The sequence below is a fragment of the Aulonocara stuartgranti genome, assembly GCF_965226115.1.
Source record: "Aulonocara stuartgranti genome assembly, chromosome: 22".
Taxonomy (NCBI): domain Eukaryota; kingdom Metazoa; phylum Chordata; class Actinopteri; order Cichliformes; family Cichlidae; genus Aulonocara; species Aulonocara stuartgranti.
In genome coordinates this window covers 27,481,944-27,502,645 of record NC_138957.1, presented here as the reverse complement: position 1 = coordinate 27,502,645, position 20,702 = coordinate 27,481,944, and the positions used below count along the sequence as shown (strand labels likewise).

The 20,702-nt window shown below is 40.8% G+C and overlaps 2 protein-coding genes across 7 annotated transcripts in view; one reads left to right on the top strand and one right to left on the bottom strand.

Moving 5' to 3' along the window:
• The window catches only part of kiaa0319l (KIAA0319-like), a 37,939-nt gene extending 24,516 nt beyond the window's left edge, over positions 1-13,423 (bottom strand). Inside the window, exons 1-6 of one of the 5 annotated variants that reach the window (XM_082522318.1) lie at positions 13,265-13,423; positions 10,582-11,176; positions 6,367-6,542; positions 5,371-5,477; positions 518-786; positions 241-327 (exon numbers count right to left, since the gene is read on the bottom strand). In XM_082522318.1, the coding sequence (XP_082378444.1) occupies positions 241-327; positions 518-786; positions 5,371-5,464 (450 nt within the window). In that variant the 5' untranslated portion in view covers positions 5,465-5,477; positions 6,367-6,542; positions 10,582-11,176; positions 13,265-13,423. The remainder of the gene's footprint in view (positions 1-240; positions 328-517; positions 787-5,370; positions 5,478-6,366; positions 6,543-10,581; positions 11,177-13,264) is intronic. The other 4 variants (XM_082522319.1, XM_082522320.1, XM_082522321.1 and 1 more) reach the window with 4 other exon arrangements.
• Positions 13,424-13,992: 569 nt separating this feature from the next.
• On the top strand, positions 13,993-19,942 carry ncdn (neurochondrin). 2 transcript variants are annotated; one of them, XM_082522323.1, is made up of 8 exons: positions 13,993-14,094; positions 14,305-14,522; positions 15,701-16,766; positions 17,161-17,330; positions 17,499-17,737; positions 17,832-18,047; positions 18,185-18,321; positions 19,095-19,942. In XM_082522323.1, exons 2-8 carry the CDS (start codon positions 14,319-14,321, stop codon positions 19,514-19,516), a joined length of 2,454 nt encoding a protein of 817 aa, XP_082378449.1. In that variant the 5' UTR covers positions 13,993-14,094; positions 14,305-14,318; the 3' UTR covers positions 19,517-19,942. The 2 variants fall into 2 exon arrangements, with proteins under 2 accessions (XP_082378449.1, XP_082378450.1); XM_082522324.1 differs by having other exon boundaries at positions 14,081-14,193.
• Positions 19,943-20,702: the final 760 nt, after the last annotated feature.

Genomic DNA, 20,702 nt, shown 5'->3' with positions numbered 1-20,702 from the left:
AAACTACGTACTTTATTTTAACATTTTGTCTCATTGAAATTGTACCTGTGTACAAATAACTTATACAGTTTACGAGTAGGACATACTAAATGCTATCACAGAATAGGAAAAGCATCTCCAAATGTATTATGAAATTTGAAAATGTTCTACTGAAATCAGAAAATGCAGCTGTACAGAACTGCATTGAGTCATATGAAAACTTTTTAACATGAGTTTCACAACAGTTTTCTGTCACGTTACCGAGCGGATATGGGGTCTTTTGTGTATTCTGTGGCTTCCTGTAGGTGGTGCACGGCGAATCGCTCTCCGCCTCACACTGACAGGGACCTTAAAGTGAAGTTACAAAAACAGTGGCATTTAGACAAAAGTTCCCTAATCTGTCTTTAAAATAAATAAATAAATAAAATAAAAAAATTCTCATCTGATAGCAGTATCACAATCAATGACTGTATCATCCAAAAAAGGCAGACAGATGCTGTTTTCTTAGAACAGACAATCTCTTCTTTTACAACCATACCTTGGAGAGCAGCTGTAGGAGACCGAGGGACTCCTCGTGGGGCTGAGGCAGGATGGAGATGGGGCAGCCTCCTTCACGCGAGCAGCTAAGAAACACACAGCGACCGCCGAGACTCCAAACAGCATTGCACTTTGGCTCCAGGCAGCAGAACTCCCAACACCTCGCTCCGGCTCTCCCATCTGCTAGAGGGTACCAACCCAGGCTTATGATGCTGCTCCAATGGATGCCCAGAACTCCACCGGTGACCCGGCAGTGATTTGCTGACACACCTGGACCAGGACAGAAGGAAGTCAAGATCTATGATGGACTGTATCCATGTTCAAAATCAGACTGAGGAAAGAAGATAAATTCTTCTGAAATACCAACTGAAGGTTTCACTGCAGATACATTCTGGAAAGGACTTAGCAGAAAAGAAGATGACATTTGGTTTAAAAAGGAAAGGTAATAAGACAACCTCTCGTAACATAGAAAAACAACACCTCTCTCTTACATCTATATTGGACAGCAAATTGAAAGGACGTCCCTAATTTTCTTCACCACTTATCCTGTCCCGATTGAACCTGGATTGATATATCACAGTTTTAACCTGGAGAGACAGAAATCATTCAACGTGTCCATACCTTTCTGCAAGCTTCAGGGAAAAAGACCTCTCTGAAGCAACTGTGCTAATCATTACACCACTATGCCAATCGAAAATACCACAGAGAAACCGAATATGTAAATCTGAACCCGATTTCTTGAAAGACAGAAATGAAGGCTGAAGAAAGCTTTGTTTAAGCCCAAACATTATTATACAACCAACAGGGACAGCAGAAATGATGAAATCACTTCACCTTTCAGTACAATATAGGTGAACAACAGCATCTCTTAAAGAACAAGAAAAGCCGACTTCTCACCTTTAAAAGTTGCTAAGAGATCAGGAAAAGTAGTTTGGGGCTAATAAAGGCCATGCCTAGCTGACTGAATTTAGCCTGGAAAAAACAACCTTCATGGACATCTAGTCCTTGATGGATTGTTTCATTAAAAAAATTTATTAAATAAATCAACGGCATCGAAGGTGACATCATAGGGCTACCTCTACTCTTTTCACCATTTCACATGTTTATGACTACAACAACATTGTTAAAAAAGGGAAAAGGGTAGTGGCTTCCAGCCACAGCTACTGAGACTTTCAGATTCAGCTTTGACTGAACATTTCTTAGAAAAGTCGACAGGCAGCAGTTTGAGGAGCCAACCAAGGCTACAGCGGAGAGAGGAAGTGCAGCTTTTCCCTGAGAAAACAGGACGCTGATTAAAAACCAAAGCACAGTGTTCAGTACAAACTAAAGTCTGCCCTCTGAGCCAGACATTATCAGACTAATATCAGCAACACAGTGAGCTGATTAGCTGCCCTGTGTGTGTGTGTGTGTGTGTGTGTGTGTGCGCGCATTTGTTTTCAAGAGCATTACATTACTGTCCTACACCTTTTATAGTCTCAAATGGGTTCAGGTCAATCCATCCATTATCGTTGACAAGCGATTTACTCTGCAGCCAGGTACAGTAAAAGGGCACAACCCTTAAAATACCACAGACTGTTAAAGTAAGAGAGGGAGCGAAGGGAATTTATATGTCACCAGCACAAAGAGGCCAAACGAGCAACGAAAATGGTACAGCCAAGTCACTGTGAACTAAGCGGCATTACAACATAATAAAAATGCTTTTTAAATCTTGTCTTGTAAGTTCTTCACTGCTGCAGCAGATCAAACACACACATACACGCCAGTGTAATTTATCTGAAACCCACAGCATTCCTCTGCAAAGGTTTGTTAATGAATACAGCACAAGAACTGGTTACTGTACTATGCTTAGTGGCCTCTGTTTATAAGCCTCCGCCTGCAGAGTACAACACACGATAAAGAGACAACTAAATATTTTTCTGTTACTGATCTTATTCAGTAAACGCTCATGAGCAGGTCCGTGCCATGCCAAAATATATTTGTGATATACAAGAAATATTCCGAGGCACACCACTCACAGACATAACTCAAACATGCTCCTATTTACTGAGGCCAACTGCGCACACTTAATGTGAATGTCCATATCATTAAATTCACTTTTGTTAAACGCTGTGTTTAATGCTATCTTCTCTGATGCTTTTAAGGCTCATGTTCACACCAGCTAGCATTTTGAAAGTTACGGTCTATAAGATTTGGTTTCTGAGCAGTGCACTAAGCTGCAAGTTCAACACAGTCAGGCTTTCTTTGCAGTGGATGGCTTAAGCTAATCAACTTTCTTTGTTAAGCCAGTATTTCCGCTTCAGGCTGTGTGTGCTTACGTAAAAGATGCTGCCATGTACTTCTAACGTGACAGCCAGGTGCACATTAGAGGTCTGAAAATTTAAACTAGATAATTTTTTAAGTATTACAGATTATGCTGTGTGCTCAGGACTTGCACAGTCCCACAGCCCAATGACGAAGACATGGAAATCACTTTAGTTTGCAGCCAGATTAAAGTGAAATCATTTTTAGTGATTGAATATTCCTGGTAATCAGCTTTCAAATAGACTGACCAATTTTCAAATGGTTGATTAGGGCCAAGAATAAAAGCATGTGGATATGCAATCTCCATTACTAACTGCAATTTCCAGTGGAAAAATGCAACACATACAGTTTGTGATGACCAGGCTTCCATCGGTGGTGTTAGTATGCTACACCTTAATGGATTCTTTCAGCAGAGAATCTACAGTACTGTGCAAAAGTATGAAAATGAAGTATATGAGGCAAAAACAGTTTGTACAATTCTTTTGAGCTTGAAAGTCAATATTTAGAATGCCCACATTTATTCTTCAACACAGCATGAACTCTGTTAGGCAGGTTTTCTCGTAATGTCTTTAACTTGTCTTATTTTGGCTGCCTGTTGTTCAATTGCATTGGGTAGGCCGGTCTATGCATTTGACAACATTAGCAGTGTGTTTACGATCCTTGTCATGCTGAAAAATGAAGCAGTTGTCAATCAGATGCATTCCAGATGGTACTGTATGTCAGAACAAAATCTAGATCCCCAGCACCACTGGCAGAAATGCAGCCACAAATCATGACACACCCTTGTGTTCCACAGATGGCTGTTGTACCTCTCTCTTGACCCATGTTGTAAATCCTGATGGCAATTTGAACCAAAGAAGTCAAATTTGGATTTATCACTCCATGAGACTTGTTGCCACTGATTTACAGTTTAGTTTTTGTGTCATTTGGCATGCCTTGGCCCTTTTTTCCACAGTTTCCATTACTGAAGAATGTTTTTTTGACAGCCACTCTTACAGTACTTAAGAAACAGTAGTATTTCTTAAGTACATGACTTTCAAATACTGGTAATCTGTTGTAGATAGATCTTTAGGTCTGCCGATTCTTCTTTTGTTCTCTGCTTCTCCAGTTTCCTCAAACTTTGTAGAACACACTGCACATCATGTCGACATGTGCCAAGTTATCACCTAATAGTTTTTGGGAATCACCTTGTTGAGGTAAAAACACAATTTTAATGCCTGCCAGTTTGTAGAATTATTATAGGTTTGTAGAATTTCATAGGTTCAACTGAAGAAATGGGCAAAAAATTAAGTGTTGTTGCATCAGGCTGCATATTATTTATTAATGCAATTTCCACTTCTCTCTTACACAATGTCAGTCTTACTTTTTCTATTTTAACTAACTTCATTTATACTATATATTTTTTGTTTTTAATCACTGTTGTATTTGTATTATCTCATATTATAAGGTCCTTACCAGGTGCTAGTGGCACTATTTTATCTTTATTATTCACAGTTTACAGTAGACTGTACTATTTTTACTCTTTATCATGCTGCTGTAACAAAACATTTCCCTTTGTGGGATCAAAGTATCCATTTAATTATCTAGTAACAAAGTGATATATTGTTGAGACAATTTAAATTTGGTTCTTTGCCAAGAATGCCCACTATGTGCAAATAACACTGTTTGATCATTTGAGTTAGATGCCATTTTTTTTACTCCACCACTTACAATAAAAAGTGTAATATATAGAGGTAATTAAAGAATGCAAAATACCTAAAGGTAACAGGACCTTTCATGAAAAAAATAAAGCACATTCATAAAATGATCAGAAGTATAATAGTACCCTTTTCTAAAATCCGGTGTTGTGCAAAAACAGGAAAAACAATGTTTCTAGATGTTTATAAGATAACATTCAGCTGAGTGTGCACTGACTGAGTGAAAGCTTGGCATATCTATTAATATATTACGGTAGCATCAAAAGCAAAACCAAACAAAAACACAGTTCATCAGATCATATTAGACCCTGCTACAGCAACCGGCAACTACTGCTACCATAGCAACACGAGAGGCAAGGGTGACTTTGTGGTGCATCAGTGTAACTCAAGTCTGGAAAAAACGGATTTTACCTCATATGACAACACACAAAGGCTCTGTGGTTTGTCTGAGAAAGGAAGGACCCCCCTTTGGCCTCTGTTTAGTCATCCTACCCCTTGTCCTCTTTTCTTCTGTCTCCCACCACTCAACACACACACACACTATGTCTACTCACAGAGCCTTTATTGTCCTCTTTCACACTGTAACCCACTGAGCAGAGTGGCATCAGAAAGAACTCACACAGCAGGGATGCCAACAGTCGTCCATCTCTCAGCCTAAGATTACAGGGACAGTAAACACCAACCAAGCTAAAAGTACCCTAGCATCATAATAACACTAAGAAGGATGTAGACCCACCCTGAGTAATCAAAGGCGTGTAAAGATGAGTGCTGGAAGCAAAACACGCACACATGTTTTTCTTTATCAGTTTCACGCCATGTGTATTTTGAGTCCAGGGTGATGTTTGGTTTACTTTACCTGTGGGAAGAGCCAGGAGCCAGAGGTAGGTCAGCGGTAGGAGGAGGAGGTGAGGTAAGCACCAGGTGAGCAGCTTGTGGTGTGCATAGGACATTTTGTACAAGGACCTGGGAAGCAGACAGAGGAAGAATTAAATGCAGCTCAGTCATTGCATACGCTAACATGGTTGACTCCCACAAAACACTGAATTTTGGTCAAATGTCTATGGTTTACGTTGAAAGAGTAAACTGGATTTGTCAGACAGTGTGGGATAAATAAAACCACTCTTTTATTTTAAAAAGGTAGATTATAGCCTTTTCAGTGTATCCATTGGATATACCCCAACTTTTTTACTTCCCAAATCCAATGCTGATGCTGTTGCTATTTTAAATGACTTTATCACCTTATCACATTGATTTTGTTCTTGTTCTTTGTGATATTGCAAAGGTGAAATACTTGTTTGTGGTATAATCCTGCACATTTGTCTAAAGTTCTGTGGCCTAAATACTGAACTGCAAACAGTTGTTACTATGCATCTGTTTTATTTGACAAGAGAATTAATCATTGTATAATTATCAATTAAGTGCAACTCACTGTTTGGCTTCTTCTAAGCAGAGGTCATTTGGATGAACTCTGCATCAGCTATTTAATGGATTCAGACTGCCCTCTGCGCCACTAACTGCACATGCAGCTGAATGCTTACTCCAACATCTGTTTCAGCTCTGCTGACAATACACCTACAAAGATTTTGATTCACTGGACTCCACATTTTTGGTGTTTTCTATTTAATTTGCTACTGTAGCACAGTAATTTCCCAAGTTTCTTGTTTCTTATCTTTAGACAAGAGCTGATGTCTGACTCACTATGTTTACCCAAATCAATACAGAACCAGAATCACAGATATAGTCAACTGTTATCTGAGAAAAACAAAAAAACAAAACAGCAAACAAACAAAAAAAGTATAGCTACAAAAAAAAACAAAAAAAAACAAAAGAAACCAAAAACTGTCAGATTTACCTTTCCCCTAATCCAGCAGTGGAAGAAAGGTGAAGGAAGAAAGGAGTGAGGAGTTAGGTTGGCAGGAAGGTGCTGTGAGGTGACAGGTGAAGACGGGCCAACACCAGCACTCTGACGAAGAGATCCAACATGGCCGCCTCAGGGGCCTTCACAGGCTCAGCTGCTCCAACACTAAGCTAGAGAGAGAAATGAATTCAGCTGTTGATCATTCACATCACATGGATGTGGACATACACGATTATATATTCTGAAATTTCATCTGTATTCTAAATTATTCAGGTCTTGTGCCTTCTCTTCTTTGATTGCTTATGTCCAACGCTGCCTCAGCTTTTTAGAGGAGAAGAATTTTAAGTCTGTAATTTCTAAATCTGATAAGAAAAGCTAATGAAAATGAGACTCTTTACCAGGAGATACTGTGCTGAGAAACTAAAGAAAAGGCACCTTCACTGAAACTGTAGGGACCTTTCATTGTTTTTGGCCTTTTCTGCAAAAGAGAAAAAAAAAGCCACAAATTCTATTACCATAAATACACAGCAGATTTCACTTACTAGGAATTTTCTGTCTGCCTCTATAATCTGTCATCGGTTTGAGGGTGTAACTAACACAGCAATTCTGTCAATATCCTGTTGACAGCAACACCTAAGGAGGTGTAAAATGATTCACACAGTTTTGGGCTATGTCCTGGTAACTATGCAGAACTGAAACAGGAAAATTAATCATAAGCAAATTTCTGAAGTTATACAGCAGTTCTTTACTCCTTCTGTATGCCTAAAGGCAAACTTGATAACATTATGAGTTATGCAAATCTTTAGCCTATGTGAACATGAAAGTAGACACTGGTTAATATCTGGCAATAACTAGAGAATTTCTACATGCCAAAAGGGGGGAAAAGTTTAGTACATGACTAGAGTCTTCACTGACCCTCTCACTGTTCATTTGTTTTTCAGCTCAGGCCAAGAAAAGGTTGCTCAATTCCAGGGAGGCTACAGAGGCCTGAATCATGCTGAACTATACAGATTCTTATTTATACTTTTTGAAGAAAAAACTCAAAGAATCCAGTTTGTTAACCAAAGAGGATTGTAAGTGATAAAAGGTTTTGTTATTGGGAACAACAGACATTTTTTGTTTTCTGTCCTTTCTTCATTTAGGACCCGTCTAAACGAACAACTTGCAGAAATCACATTGACCTTTTCTGAGAGACAATTTCATCAGTACAATATATTAAAAGGTATTAACACCAGATATATAAAAACAATGTATCGTATGGTAATCTATGATTGGGACACAGAAACACGTAAGGGCTAAAACAATTCTTTAAAGAGAGACAAATTGCTGTTGCATCATCTCGTACTGTGACGTCATGTAGCACTCCCAAAGCCTGGCTAAATTCTGCCAGTCTAGTGGAAGTTGTAATATTTAAAAATCCTTCAGGTTCTGACTAAACTGGTACTAAGCACATTATTTATTTATTTCCAATAATGATGTAAGATTCTGGATTCTTCTTCCACACAAAATGAGATCCCTGAGTGCCACCTACTCCATTCAGACAATTTCTCAGATGAAGATAGTGATAAAAGGGGGATTAAACTCTATAAAGAACATTAAAGATTAAGCAACAAAGTTGCATTGACGGCAATAGCTTAATGCTGCAGAAAATCACTAATATTAGAGTAGTAAACTCAACATTTTAATTCAAGTTAATTATTTGATCACTGAGTGCTCTCTCTGCTTTGCTTTAAACTGGTTAGAGATAAACATTAAGTGTTCCTGTCCCACAGCATAAGGAAGGAGATGTGGAAATTGCTTTGTTTTGTTGGTGGAGCAAAGAAATTCATTGAACATTAATTCAAATTAATGTTACTGACTGGATAGGTATTCTTGGTGTGTGCGCTGTTGTTCTAGTAACTGCGGTTACAGAAGTGTAACAGAGACTTAACGGCAGATTAGAATCGAGAATGAAAACATTTAATACATGCACCTTCCTGTGACAATATGAGTTTGATTCAGTGGTGTCAGTAAGGTACATCTTAAAATGGTGCACATATAAAACACATTCGCCCCAGCAGAGAATCTGTACTGCTTTTACAACATGCTGCAAATAAAAGCATAAATGTGGCACTTCAACCGGATTCTAAAGTGAAAGTCAAAGCATAACCTGCTTCTGGCTAGGTCATGTGTTCAGCGTAAGTTACCATGGTGATTTAACCAGGTAAAAGGAGAGAGACAACTCTGACTTTAAACTTGACGGAGCTTGCTAACCCAATAATCTTGCTTCATAGTACGCCCTTCTGTTGTAAAAAGAACAAAACCATGACCCAAAATTCAAGCTACAAATACCCTTAGTCACAGGCCTTCGGGACCCCGAGTAACTTCCTCATCTTTAATATCCCGTTGTGCAGGAAGTGTGAGGAGGAAGCCTTTAGTTTCATGTTTACCTCCAGAATAATGACTAAATGAGTCACCAAAAAAGAGGCAAGACTCAGATTACTGTGCTGCTTGAAGGGAAGGTGTAATCCTCATGTTGTTCAGCTTCTGTGGTTTTCGTCTGATGCAAAGATAAAAATCTGAGAATGCGCAATATTTAACCGCTGTGTTGGTACACATGGTTCCCTTTAGGTTATTGCAGCAGAAATCATAAAAGTAGGGTTAAGCATGAGTGGTAGCACACTGAAACACTAAACAGTTATCTTCAGATATGTTGGGAACATAGTGTCAATAGACTAGTGTCAATAGTCTTGACACTATTGTGTCTATTGCTAGTGTCAAGAAGGTGTGACAACTTTAAAACTAAATTCCTTAACATTTCTACAAGGAAACCACAGCATTATCACCACTGTGATATCCTGAGTAGGTACAAAATGTTCAGTTACGAAAGCCTAATCTTGTACTCTGATGTTCTTGTCTGCAAAATATATAAAAATGAATGCACCTCCACCACTGCAAAGACCTCTGTGTGCATATCAGATGATTACAGATGAGCAGAGCTTCAAGGGAAACGTGGACGTGAAGTTCCTAAAAGACGTTCTGCTATGGAAAAATGGTTTTCATTTAAGAAATCAATGGGAAACGCTCCCTTACAGTTTGGTGCAGATTTGTATGTTTTCTCATGATCCAAAAAAAGCTTGTAGGTAACCGGTGAAGCTAAGATTTCCTTATAATACCCTCATTTTATGATAGGTTTATATACACTGATGGAACATCCTGAATATTGAATGAGGGGGGTGTATATAGGAAGGTTTTACAGTGTGTATGTGTTTGTGTGTGGGAGTGGGAGTGGGCTGGAGGTACGTATGTATATACATTTTTAAGTTGTATCTGGTGTCCCACAGGAAGAAGGTTAGAAGTTTAAACCTCCTGGCCGGTCCTGAGCATTCTTTAGTTTAATTCAACGTTCTAGGAGACAGGCTGTACCACGTCTCTTGCCTTGTGACGGCTCGGCTAGGTTCATCCTCACTGTTAAGTTGGATAAGTCTGTCCATGTATACAAACATCCACCTACTTCCTTCTGCTGGATAAGCAGCAGGAAACGGCTGGCAAAAGTCTAAGCAGAGATACCCAGATAACAGTTTGCATGCCAGCCGAGATATAATCACTCCAGTGTGTCCTGGGTGTGCCCTAAGGTCCCTTCCAAGTTGGACTCGAGCCCACCTCAACTGCTGGATTAGTTAATATTGTGTTTGCCATCCTCTGGGGACTGTATATGGAAATTAGGTATGAAGCATGCTTTGTTTTGTGAGGTCAGTGTTTTTGTGCATGGTCCCTGTCAAATAAATACCAAAGCTCCTGAAACACAATGTTTAAGGCACGGCCAGGCCTCTTCTCAACATGGCCTCACCAGGAAACTACTGTGGGGCAATATAGTAATAAATCAAGCTTTCATATCTATCTGTTATGATCACACTCTAAAGAGGTTAGCTAGATGCTGTATCCATATGGCTGGAAGCACATCCCTAATCTTCCACATTAGTAATTACCCTGTGCCATCGGTGCCAGCCTCTGCAAAAATTGAATAAACAGAAAATATAGTTTGAGAGAAAGAAGTCATGTTTGTGTAAGGCACTGTTACAAATGTCCTGATGCTTTTACTAAACTGATAATGATCTTATTTAAACAAAGGCAAGCATTAAAAGCTTAAGCAGCACTGTTTTCTTGAGACAAACCTACAACTATGTTACTTACTGTATTTTTTAAAAGGAAAACGTGGTAGTATCAAACCTGGATTGCTGGTCTGATTCCTTATTCAAATCTGCATTCCTGCACGTGACACTGGAGCACCGAGCAGTCTCTTTCTCTGCTGTAGTCACTGGCTCAGTCTGTCCAAATATCCAAACTGCTCCGTATCCCGCTTTTGCTTATTTTTCTCTCCCTAGTGAACTCCCAAAAGGGGAAAAAGCTCCAGGTGAAAATGATCCAGTGCAGAAAACGTGCAGGAATCAGTTAGGATCCGGCAGCCTGGATTTTTTTTTTAACCATGCAGCAGCTGCCCCGAGGCACGTGGTGACTTTCACTGTGCTGCAGCAGTAACGCTCAGGTGCACACAGTCACCTGGGCTGATGACAGCTTGGCCATTACTGACTTTTTAATGGCCAGTTCACCCATGAGGGGTTTGTTGCAGAACAATGATCTCTGTCACCGAAACCCTCGCCCACCTTCTCTCTCTTTCCTCCTCTTACATCTGGCAAATTCTCTCCCTTTGACTTGTTTCTTCCTCCTCCTCCTCCTCTCTCAGCAGGAGCAGTCAGCTCTGCATCGGCTTCTCCGCAGACAGGCTGATGTAGCTTTTCTCTGTCCCACGCACAGCTTCCTCCGGCTGCCACAGGGAAGGAAAATCAAGTTTTTATGTCTCTTTCAGGCAGCATACCCAGGAAAACATTTAATAAAATGAATAATCATGACAAACTGCTTATTTTGTTGTGACAACTCTACAAATATCCTTAGAGCAATAACTACACTAATCCTAAAATAAGATTACAAATCAAAGACCCAACAGAAAGTACGAGTACATCACATTAGTCTTTAACTCACTTTAAACTTTACTCTTTGCCAAGATCTTGGCTTTAGGGTTTTCTCACTTATTGCATATACAGCGCCTTCCATAATGTTTGGGACAAAGACAGTTTGTAGTTCTGCCCCAATCACAGCGGATTGCAAATCAATCAATATGTGACTGAAGTGCTGACGTTCAGCTTTAATTCAAGGAGCTTTATAACAATTTTACATGCACTTTTTAAGAATTACAGCGATTGCTATACACAGTCCCCCAAATTCTGAGATTCAAAATTAATGAACATAAATTTAAAACACTCTTTTTAATACCTTTATGAAAAGAAAAACTTCACCTGAGGTCTAAACCCGTGGGCAACACCAAATGTTGAGTTTCCTTGCTTGAGTTACTCCATCAGATCTCTATTATAGCCACCTTCACTTGCTGCTTGTTTGTGTTTGACAATGGAAAAAGCGCACTCTGTTGGGTTTAGATCAAGTTAGGGTGCTACTTCTATCAGCAGTCACATCTTCAGGTAACACTAGTGACTTTGTTCCACAGCCATACACACCAATGCCACAACACTGCCTCTATCATGTTAGACAGATAATGTATGCTTTGGATCATATTCCATAATTTTCTCTTCACATCATTCTAGTTCAAGTTAATCTTGGGTAACAAACGTGTGCCATTTGCAAGCACTCATATGATTTCCGTGAAATTATCATGTATTTTAAACGGAGCAACTGAAACTGGATTCACTTCTAAAGTACATCTGGGTCTGGGTCTCAAGTTACATAGCAGAAATGTTGACCCCCGTTTGAGCTCTTGGTTGCTCCTTAGATTTAAATCTAATGGTTTTGCCATCAAGTCCCCTTGGCTTTGGAGTGACCAGCCTGAGGAGAGAATGCTTGCTAATCTCCTTAAAAAGTCCTTTTCATACTTTTAAATTGGCCTTTTATGTCTTGTCATCAGTGATATCTTTTTACTGTCCGTTTATCTGCTTTCAGTTATTTTGTTTATGGTCTATTTTGCCTGTTCTAGGTTTTTTATTGACATGTGTACACATTTTAATCATATGATAACAACAACAACAACAACAACAACTAAAAGTCATTCTTAGTAATTTCATAACACCAAGTATTTGCCTCACTGAATAAAAGACGTTCAGTAACTGCCAGCTTCATATCAGAGATGAAACGTAGAGGGACTAAATAAAGAACATTACTTCAGCCTCTGCTGGCCTATTTTATTTTGTCAACTAAATGACTGATAAAACAAACAAAATAACCCTGATTTGCTGACTAAGCTCCACTCTTGTCTCTTCTTATTCCCGTGCAGCGCGTAATGGACTGCTTAAAGCGCAAATTGGTGCATGTTTGACTATATGAATGAAAGTCTGTCAAGTCAAATGAGACGCGTGAGTAAACGCACTGAAAAAAACAAAAACAAAGAAACAAAAAAAACCCTCACACTACTAAGACAAAATGGTGGGCTCGTGCATTATGTATCTTGCGAAACTGACAAATCACTCAGATTTACTCAAGACAGGACAAGACGTGTTCAGCTGTCAGATAATTCAATACAGGCCGGTATCTGCCCACAGCACAGTCTGCTGCACTGTCATAATATTATAAACAACTGTGTGGGGGGTTGATGTATAAACCCAAGTGCCACTTGCGCGCATTTAGCAGATGTTATGTTTTTACAAGGCATGTCGACGTCCAAGCACTGACACGGGAAGGTTGAAGTAGTGCACCGTAAGGTATTTCACCTGTTTAATCCCGGGATCACTCGCATCCAAGGCACCTTGAGGCTAACAGCTGCTGACATCTCTCATCGGACCCTACACAATGCGTTTTAACGGCAACTGCCCCCAGTAACACAAGAGAGAGAATGCGTGCACGGACTTACACAAACAAAAAATGGTAGAGTTTCTCTTCAGCTGCTCGTTCCGATGTGTAGCCTTGTCTCTTGTTGTCCCCTGCTCTCCAAATTAGGTCAGTACTCCTCTCGCTGATACAGCTGATATGCCGTGAGTGAGTGCTTGACTGTCAATGCAATACGTTTTACGCAAGGTTCCGGTGATGAGATTTTCAAAACAAAGTAGGCAGTGAAAACAGCAGTTATGCGATGGTTAGCTAGAGCAGTTACGTGGTACATCTGTAAGTAAAACCGAAAGTCCTAACTAAATAGCTATATAGTTTTAATAACCTGGATATGAGCTCATTTTATTTCTTGCGATACAGGTTATTCTTAATTTTTCTTTTTTAACCAGTTGGCATTTCTTTATCATTTTCTATTTTTTAATCTATTTATTTATTTACACGTGGATTTTTGGTACATAATGAAAACACAATACAAATTAAATTAATTTGTTGTCTTAAGCTGAAAACGTTCAACGTTCATCCAGCTAGTTCCGGTTTACGCCCCCTAACGAGGAGCCGTTTAAAAAGGTAAATGCTCAACTCAACGAGTGCTAATAAACTTTTTCTCTTTTATATTAAAAAAATAATAACATTTTAAAAAAATAAAATTAAAACGATAAATCTGGATAACCTCGTTTATCTGACGTTATGACACGGGCTAAAATGGCGGTGTCGCCTTCCAACAATCCGCCTGATGATTGGTTGCCTGATTTTCTTCGAGCCTTTTTATTGGCTCGTGACATCTTTAGCTTGACAGTGTGTTTCCGGGGGGAGTGAGCACGAGCAGTTGCGGCGTGCAAGAGGGTTGTCAACAAAGTAAGTTCCATTGTTAACGTTCACCTGTTCAAATGTTAAATTGATATACATATACATTTTTGTCAGCCGTTAGTGGGACAGCTGACAGCCAGTAAATTGGTAAGTTGGCCCAGCGATGTGGCGCTGTTTCTTGCAATCAGTGCTCGAAAGACTGATTGGAAATTCATTGAAAAAGTTTTTCTCCTCTTTACATCTCTCTCGGTCGCATAGTTACCGGGCTCATAATGGCTGACAGTGCTGCCTTTACACCCACCGTGAACAGCCAGTCTCCTGCTAAAGAGGAGCAGGGAGGAGGTGAAGGTGGAGGAGGCTCAGAAGGGGATGTAAAAGACGGATTGACTGATGCCCAAAGAGGCGTCTTGGAGAAGTGTGTGCATGCGCTGAAGCACGCTAAAAACGACAGTCAAACGTTGGCTGCTCTTCTTCTGGTAAGTATTCGTTTAATTTAAGAATCGAGATAAAAACAAAAATATTGTTAAAGGAGTTCATATAAAACTGTTTTAAAATTGATTTTCAACTATTTGGGGGTTAAGCTTCCCCAAAATAAAACTAAGAAATTATGGGAGCTTTTTGCATGTTCCCTTTTTTTTTTTTAAATTTATTTATTTTTATAAATACAGTTGCGTTTACCAAACTAATGGTTATTTGCAAACATTGTGGGGTTTTTTTTTTTGTTTTTTTTTTCCCTTAAAACTACCTCTGCAGCAGAGGAATGGGCAGAAGTATTGGATCACACCTCTTAATCTTTGAATTTTGGGGTTTTCAGTCTCATCGTCACAGGTGTGTAAAATCAAGGAACCAGCCAATTTAAAAGCTGAAACAGTGTTTTCTCAAGGGTCTTTTCTTGGATTGAATTTAAAGCTTCTGTTTGGTACTGTCATAAAGAATTATAATACCTTTCATTCTTATACAGATGGTACACAGTTGTACTTATCTTTTCCCTCTAATCTAGCCCCTGTTCACACACTGAGCTGCACTGATGAGATTAACTGCTGGATGTCTAGATATTATTTTATAGAACTGAACAGAAACAAGACATATTTGTTGTTACTCCAAGGAAATCAGGAATCTTGCTCTGGAGAAGTGGTGAGTAATCTAATGGACGGGTCTAGGTTTGCAAATGCCACAGCAGTTACTTGCCTGACTGCATTGTGCTAACTGTAAAGTTTGGACGGCTGTTGCTTTGGAGTATTTGGTTCCAGTGAATGAGATCTTCATGGTTAAGCTCACCAAGAAGGTTTGGACAACTACGCTTCTAGCTTTGTGGGACTAGTTAGCATCGAGGTTCCTCTGTTCAAGCATGTCTGCCCCAGTGCAGAAAGCAAGGTCTCATAAAGGCATGGTTGGATTAGTTTGGTGGGCAAGAACATGACTGGTTGGAACAAAGCCTTCACCATCAAACACCTTTAGGTTGCACTGGAACAGCTGGCATGCCAGATGGATGAATGGACAACAAGGAATTGCAAACAGATCAAAGTATCATTAAAAATTGCACGCTATAACACTGTTTTATTTGTGTTTTTTTTAAGTAGACAGATTTTACTGATGTTATATTTTAAATTGTGCCTCAACAAAGACTAATTCTACTCTATCTTCACATCCTCAGATAAGTCGCTTGTGCCCAGCCAGTGAACTGGACAAACCCACGTTGAGGCGCATCTTTGAGGCGGTGGGCCTCAATCTTCCAGCTCGGCTTCTGGTCACAGCAGTCAGAGGGGACGAGAACTCTGGCTTACCCCCAGATGAGCTCCTTTCGCTGGGCACGGCTTTGCTGGCTGCCCTGAGCACAGAGCCAGACATGGCCTCCAGTCCCCAGCTCCTCACCACCATCCCCCTCCTGCTGGGCATCTTAGCAAATGGTCCTGTATTTAACCAGCAGAAACGGGAAGACCGGGAGCAGCACCAAGTAGGGCAGAGTCCAGACGGTGAAGTCCAGTCAGCAATCATTTCAAACCCAGACTGTAATCCTGCCAGTGTGGCACAATCTGCAGAAGAGACTGAGAGCAGCAGGAAAAAAGGCGATGATGGCAGTGAAGCAAACAGAGTGTCAACGTCTCAGGAGAACCCTCCCTCGTCTAGCCTTGATGCGGCCTTGGCTGCTGACTGCTACCTGGTTTTGACAGTTGTGTGTGCCTTACCCAGAGGCCCGGAGCAGCTCCTGAGCAGGGGCGCCATCTCGGCTTTGTGCCAAGCGGTGGAACTGAACCAGACTCTGAGCCACGAGAAAGGGCTCACCTTGCTGGGCTCGCTCCTCTCTGGTAAAAACAAGGACAAAGCATGGAGCAAACACACTCCAGAGCTCCTCTCGCTGCTGGTCAGACTCTCCAAAGATTTCTGCGAGTCCACAGACGAAACCAGGTTAGGCATGTGTGGTCAGTTGGCGCAGTTTCTGCCCCCAGCAGGCGTGGCAGTGGAGAGTGAGGAGCTGAAGGCAGTCGTGGGCAGTTTATGGGAGATACTGAGACCTATGGTGCAGGCTAAATTGACACCGAGACATATCGGATCAATCCTGGTCCTCAGTGCTTGCCTGCTGGATTTATATGGCTGGGAGATGGCGGGACCTCCAAAGTTCTGTTGCTTACTGGTGAACCGGGCCTGCGTGGAGGTCAGAATGGGTTTGGAAGAACTGCCTGGTAATGATTTGACCCCTGAGGTGCAACACACAATAACAGGTAGTGTACTTACTCATAATAGTATGTTGATTGGAACTTTAAGTTTATTATTTTCCAGGATGACACTTCATAAAAAAGGAAAAAGGTTGATTAAATCTTGCTGTAAAGCTTTCTTACTTCAGTTTAATCTTAGAGCTGAAGTTGACTTGGAATCTCATTTCTGCTGTATGATTTGCATGTAACTGTTCACTCAGCTGATTTAAAGTAGTCATCTTGGTGTCCTCATTTGCATGTTTTGGTTGTCATGTAACAGTGTTTCTTGTTGGGAGCAAGTACAATTGAAGTTTAATTAAATAAACAGGCATCATCTGACTCCTTAAGTCATTTTCTAGGTATTGAGATCTAATCAAAGTTAACCACCTCAGTCATTTAATCTGAACTGTGCTCCTCGTAGGCTGTTACCGAATCATGGAGGCGGCCATAGAGCAGGCCTGCAGTCCAGGAGTCCCTCAGGCTGCTGCACCTTCTCAGAGCTCAATTGCTACCCTCAGTCTGCAGCAGAGCAGGCAGGTCCTCGGGGTCCTGGAGGAGGCCTTCTCTGGCTTGATGTACTTCTTGCAGCAGGTAAAGAGATGATGAGAAAACTAACATAACAAGCTATCTGTTGGTGATACTAGAAATATGATCATTTATTGTGCACAAAATTATTTCTGTTGTGCTGACGTGTAGAGCCTAGGAGTAAAGAGAAAATTTAAATGTGAATAAATGACTCGTTTATTCATGATATTAAAGGTGGAGCCGAGCCGCTATGGCGACCCTTTCGTTTTCGCCACATTCCGCTCTCTGTGCTCGTGGTTGGCTGAGGAGACTTCCTGTCTTAAGGAGGAAGTGACTAAACTCCTGCCATTTCTGATAAACTACACCCGAAGCCACCTGCAGGGTGGGATCTTAGAGCATAGCCTCGCTGACTGGATGGTCAAGATGTCTATTGGTGAGGACAGGGGCGCGTGGACGGGCAGAGAGGCTCTCAGGTAAAGATGAAATCTGAGAGGAGATTGGTAACATTTAGAGAAAATCTGCTGGTTTTATGTTGCACTGCCTCTTTTCCTTTTCCCTCCTCCCTAGGTATCTCCTCCCAGCTCTGTGCCACCTGTCAGCAGAGGAAGTTCCCAGGAAGGTGTTGCTCGATGTCGACACCCCGGCCCTGCTGGTGGACTTCCTGTCTCAGAGCTGGACTTTCCTCAGGGGAAAAACCAGTGTCGCATCCACAAGGGATCCCAGCATGGAGACAGCCTGCTCTGCTTTGCTCAACTTCACTGTTACAGAGCCAGAGAGAGTCAGGTAGCTGGTTTATCATCATAATCATCAATGTGACAAGCAAACCGTCTGTTTCTGAGTGTCTGCCAAATGTTTATGAGCAGTACTTATCACACAATCTGTGTTTAAAAATGCAAACCTGTAAACTTATTGTCTTCTAGAAAGGACTCGTGTTTCAGAAGCCTTGAGGTCCTTCTGAGTGAAGCACTCCCCCTCTTGGTGAATAAGCCCCGCCTCCTGGTCCTAACAGCAAATTGCTGCACTCTGGGACTCATGATTGGCAGATTAAAGGAAGGAGGTGAAAGTGGTTTTTGGTTCTTTATACTCTTAGGTTTGGGGGGGGGGGGGGTGTGTAATTTATTTTTGCATAACCTTCAAGTCATTTAATCTAGAAACGCTCTGTATAGAGATTCTCCATTGACATATCTGCACACTGCTTAAAGCTATTAGCTACTGGAACAACAGCTAGTTTTTCAGGGCTTTCCAGTGTAACCACGGGAATCTATGCCATGACCTCGGTTTTCCTCCACTTAGTGTTGGCTCAAACTGCTCATAGTTTACAAGTGTAAATGTATTTAAAAGGCTAAAGATGGTAAATTTTCCCTTCCCTACAGTTTGTATTTATTTATACACAGAACCAGTTTATAGAGATTACCCTGCACTGACTGGCAAAGCTGTGTCACCATAATGCTAGCAAGCTAGCCAACAAATGTTCCCATCTCAATCCTTTGCGATAAGGTGATCACAAACTTAAGTAACCTTGAGTTGTTGACATTGTGCAGTTTTCTTTGTTTTGAACCACCACCCACAGAACAAACTCTTGCACACACAGGCAGATGTGGCCCAAAGCTCCTGCTTCTGCTCAGCAGTTCTGCTGGAAATTTACAAGAAGGAAAACTTGCAAGAATCTAGCTGCAGTCTTTCTCGTAGTGGTCCTGCAAGATTCCTAAGCCTTGCACAATGTTGGTCTATGATGTGAAACATGACGAATGTGACCCATTTAGATATGAACAAATAAATTAATGGTTTAGTTATTTGTTAAATAGTTTTCAACAAAGCTCTTCTCTGCAGGCTCAGTGGAAGCGGGCCAGCGGCGTTTCCTTTCTTCAGCTCTCCGGTTCCTTCGCAGCGCCCTGGACTCGAGCTCTAGTCCAGGTCCAGCGAAGGTGAGCCTGAGCTGGGAGGACAGTTGGGACGACGCTGCAGAGCTCTGGAGGTTGAGTTTGCAGGCCCTGGGAGGCTGTGCCCGTGCCCAACCCTCAATCACCACCCTGATCAGAGAGGAGGGTTGGCTCAGACACATGCTCGCCATGCTTCATCAGTGTAGCGCTCTGCCTGACCAGCTGACCCAGGATGCGCTGCAGGAGGCTCTGTGTGCCCTGGCAGAGCGGTGCCCGGTGTGCAAACAAGAAATCGGAGACATGATGACGAGATCCAGCGAAGGAGCTTTGAGCAGTATGAAGAAGCTGAAGAAGTCGGTGGGAGTGAAGTAAAACCAGCTGCTCTGGAGAAATGGTGTACTCTCTAATCGAGTACTTTTAACTTTTAGTGAAACCGCACAATGAAACCAATAAACCAGGGAAACTGCTGAAACCAAACTCTTATTATAAATGTGTTTGCTCTGATGGGTTTTTTTTTTTAATTAATAAATTGGGGATGTCTGCCGAAATGTTTAGTTTTAATAGGAATGAGGAGGATCATGCATTTCTGTGCACATTTCTCTGAATGTGCCCCGTTTGACTGACCTACTTTATTGTTTTCATCATAAATCATTGAAAACATCTGAGAGCTCTGCAGGTAAATCCTTACAGAGACGGCTATACCTGTCACAAGGAGCTGAAAATGCACACAAGCTGTTTCTTAAATGCAACTGTTGAAAATGTAAATGCCTTTAATAAAGAACTATTTTTGTTAGAGAACGCTGTGTTTTGGGTTTGCTTTTTTGTTTTTACAGCTTTGTCTGTTACTAGCTGCTGCTTTGAGGACAGTTTTGTGCTGTAATTGCATCATAAATTAAATATGATGCAGGTCTGCATTATGAGGTTGGATGTGAACATTTAAATTTCCTGTTCAAAGGTCATATTATTGCATTGGCCATTACATGAACTTAAAATAATGCTAAATTTAAATCATTTGATTAGAATCTTGTAATTTAAGTATTATGTCAAACGTTCAGTGTAATGCGAACTGGGCTGGTGTACATTTATACCAAGCACATTTTCCTTATATCACTGAACAGGCATTCAGTCGGTTTCCACTAGATGGCGCAATGACACTTAATGTGTGGTGAAGTTCTTGTTTACTGGCAAACTTCTTCCGTTATCCACATTTCCAGAGTTTTAGTTGTTTCAATTATTAGGCTGGTAATTAAATTATAGTGAAGCTATTAATAAAACAATATGTGGTGGGAAAAAAAAACCTCAGCACAGAGAACAAAGTGTTTAGTTATGACATCGTTTTACTGGACGCTGAAAGTCTTAAATTGGCGCATATCAGTCATCTAGCAACAAGAATTAAATGCTGTAGCGGATGTTAGACTTACTCAGAAATGCGGGGAAAATTTTATTTTTATTTGAGTTCTGGAATATTTCTAAGTATTAAAGTGAATTTTTGATTAGGTTGATAATTTGTCAGGCCATTATCACCAATCAGCTATGTTTAACCCCTCCACCGCTGATC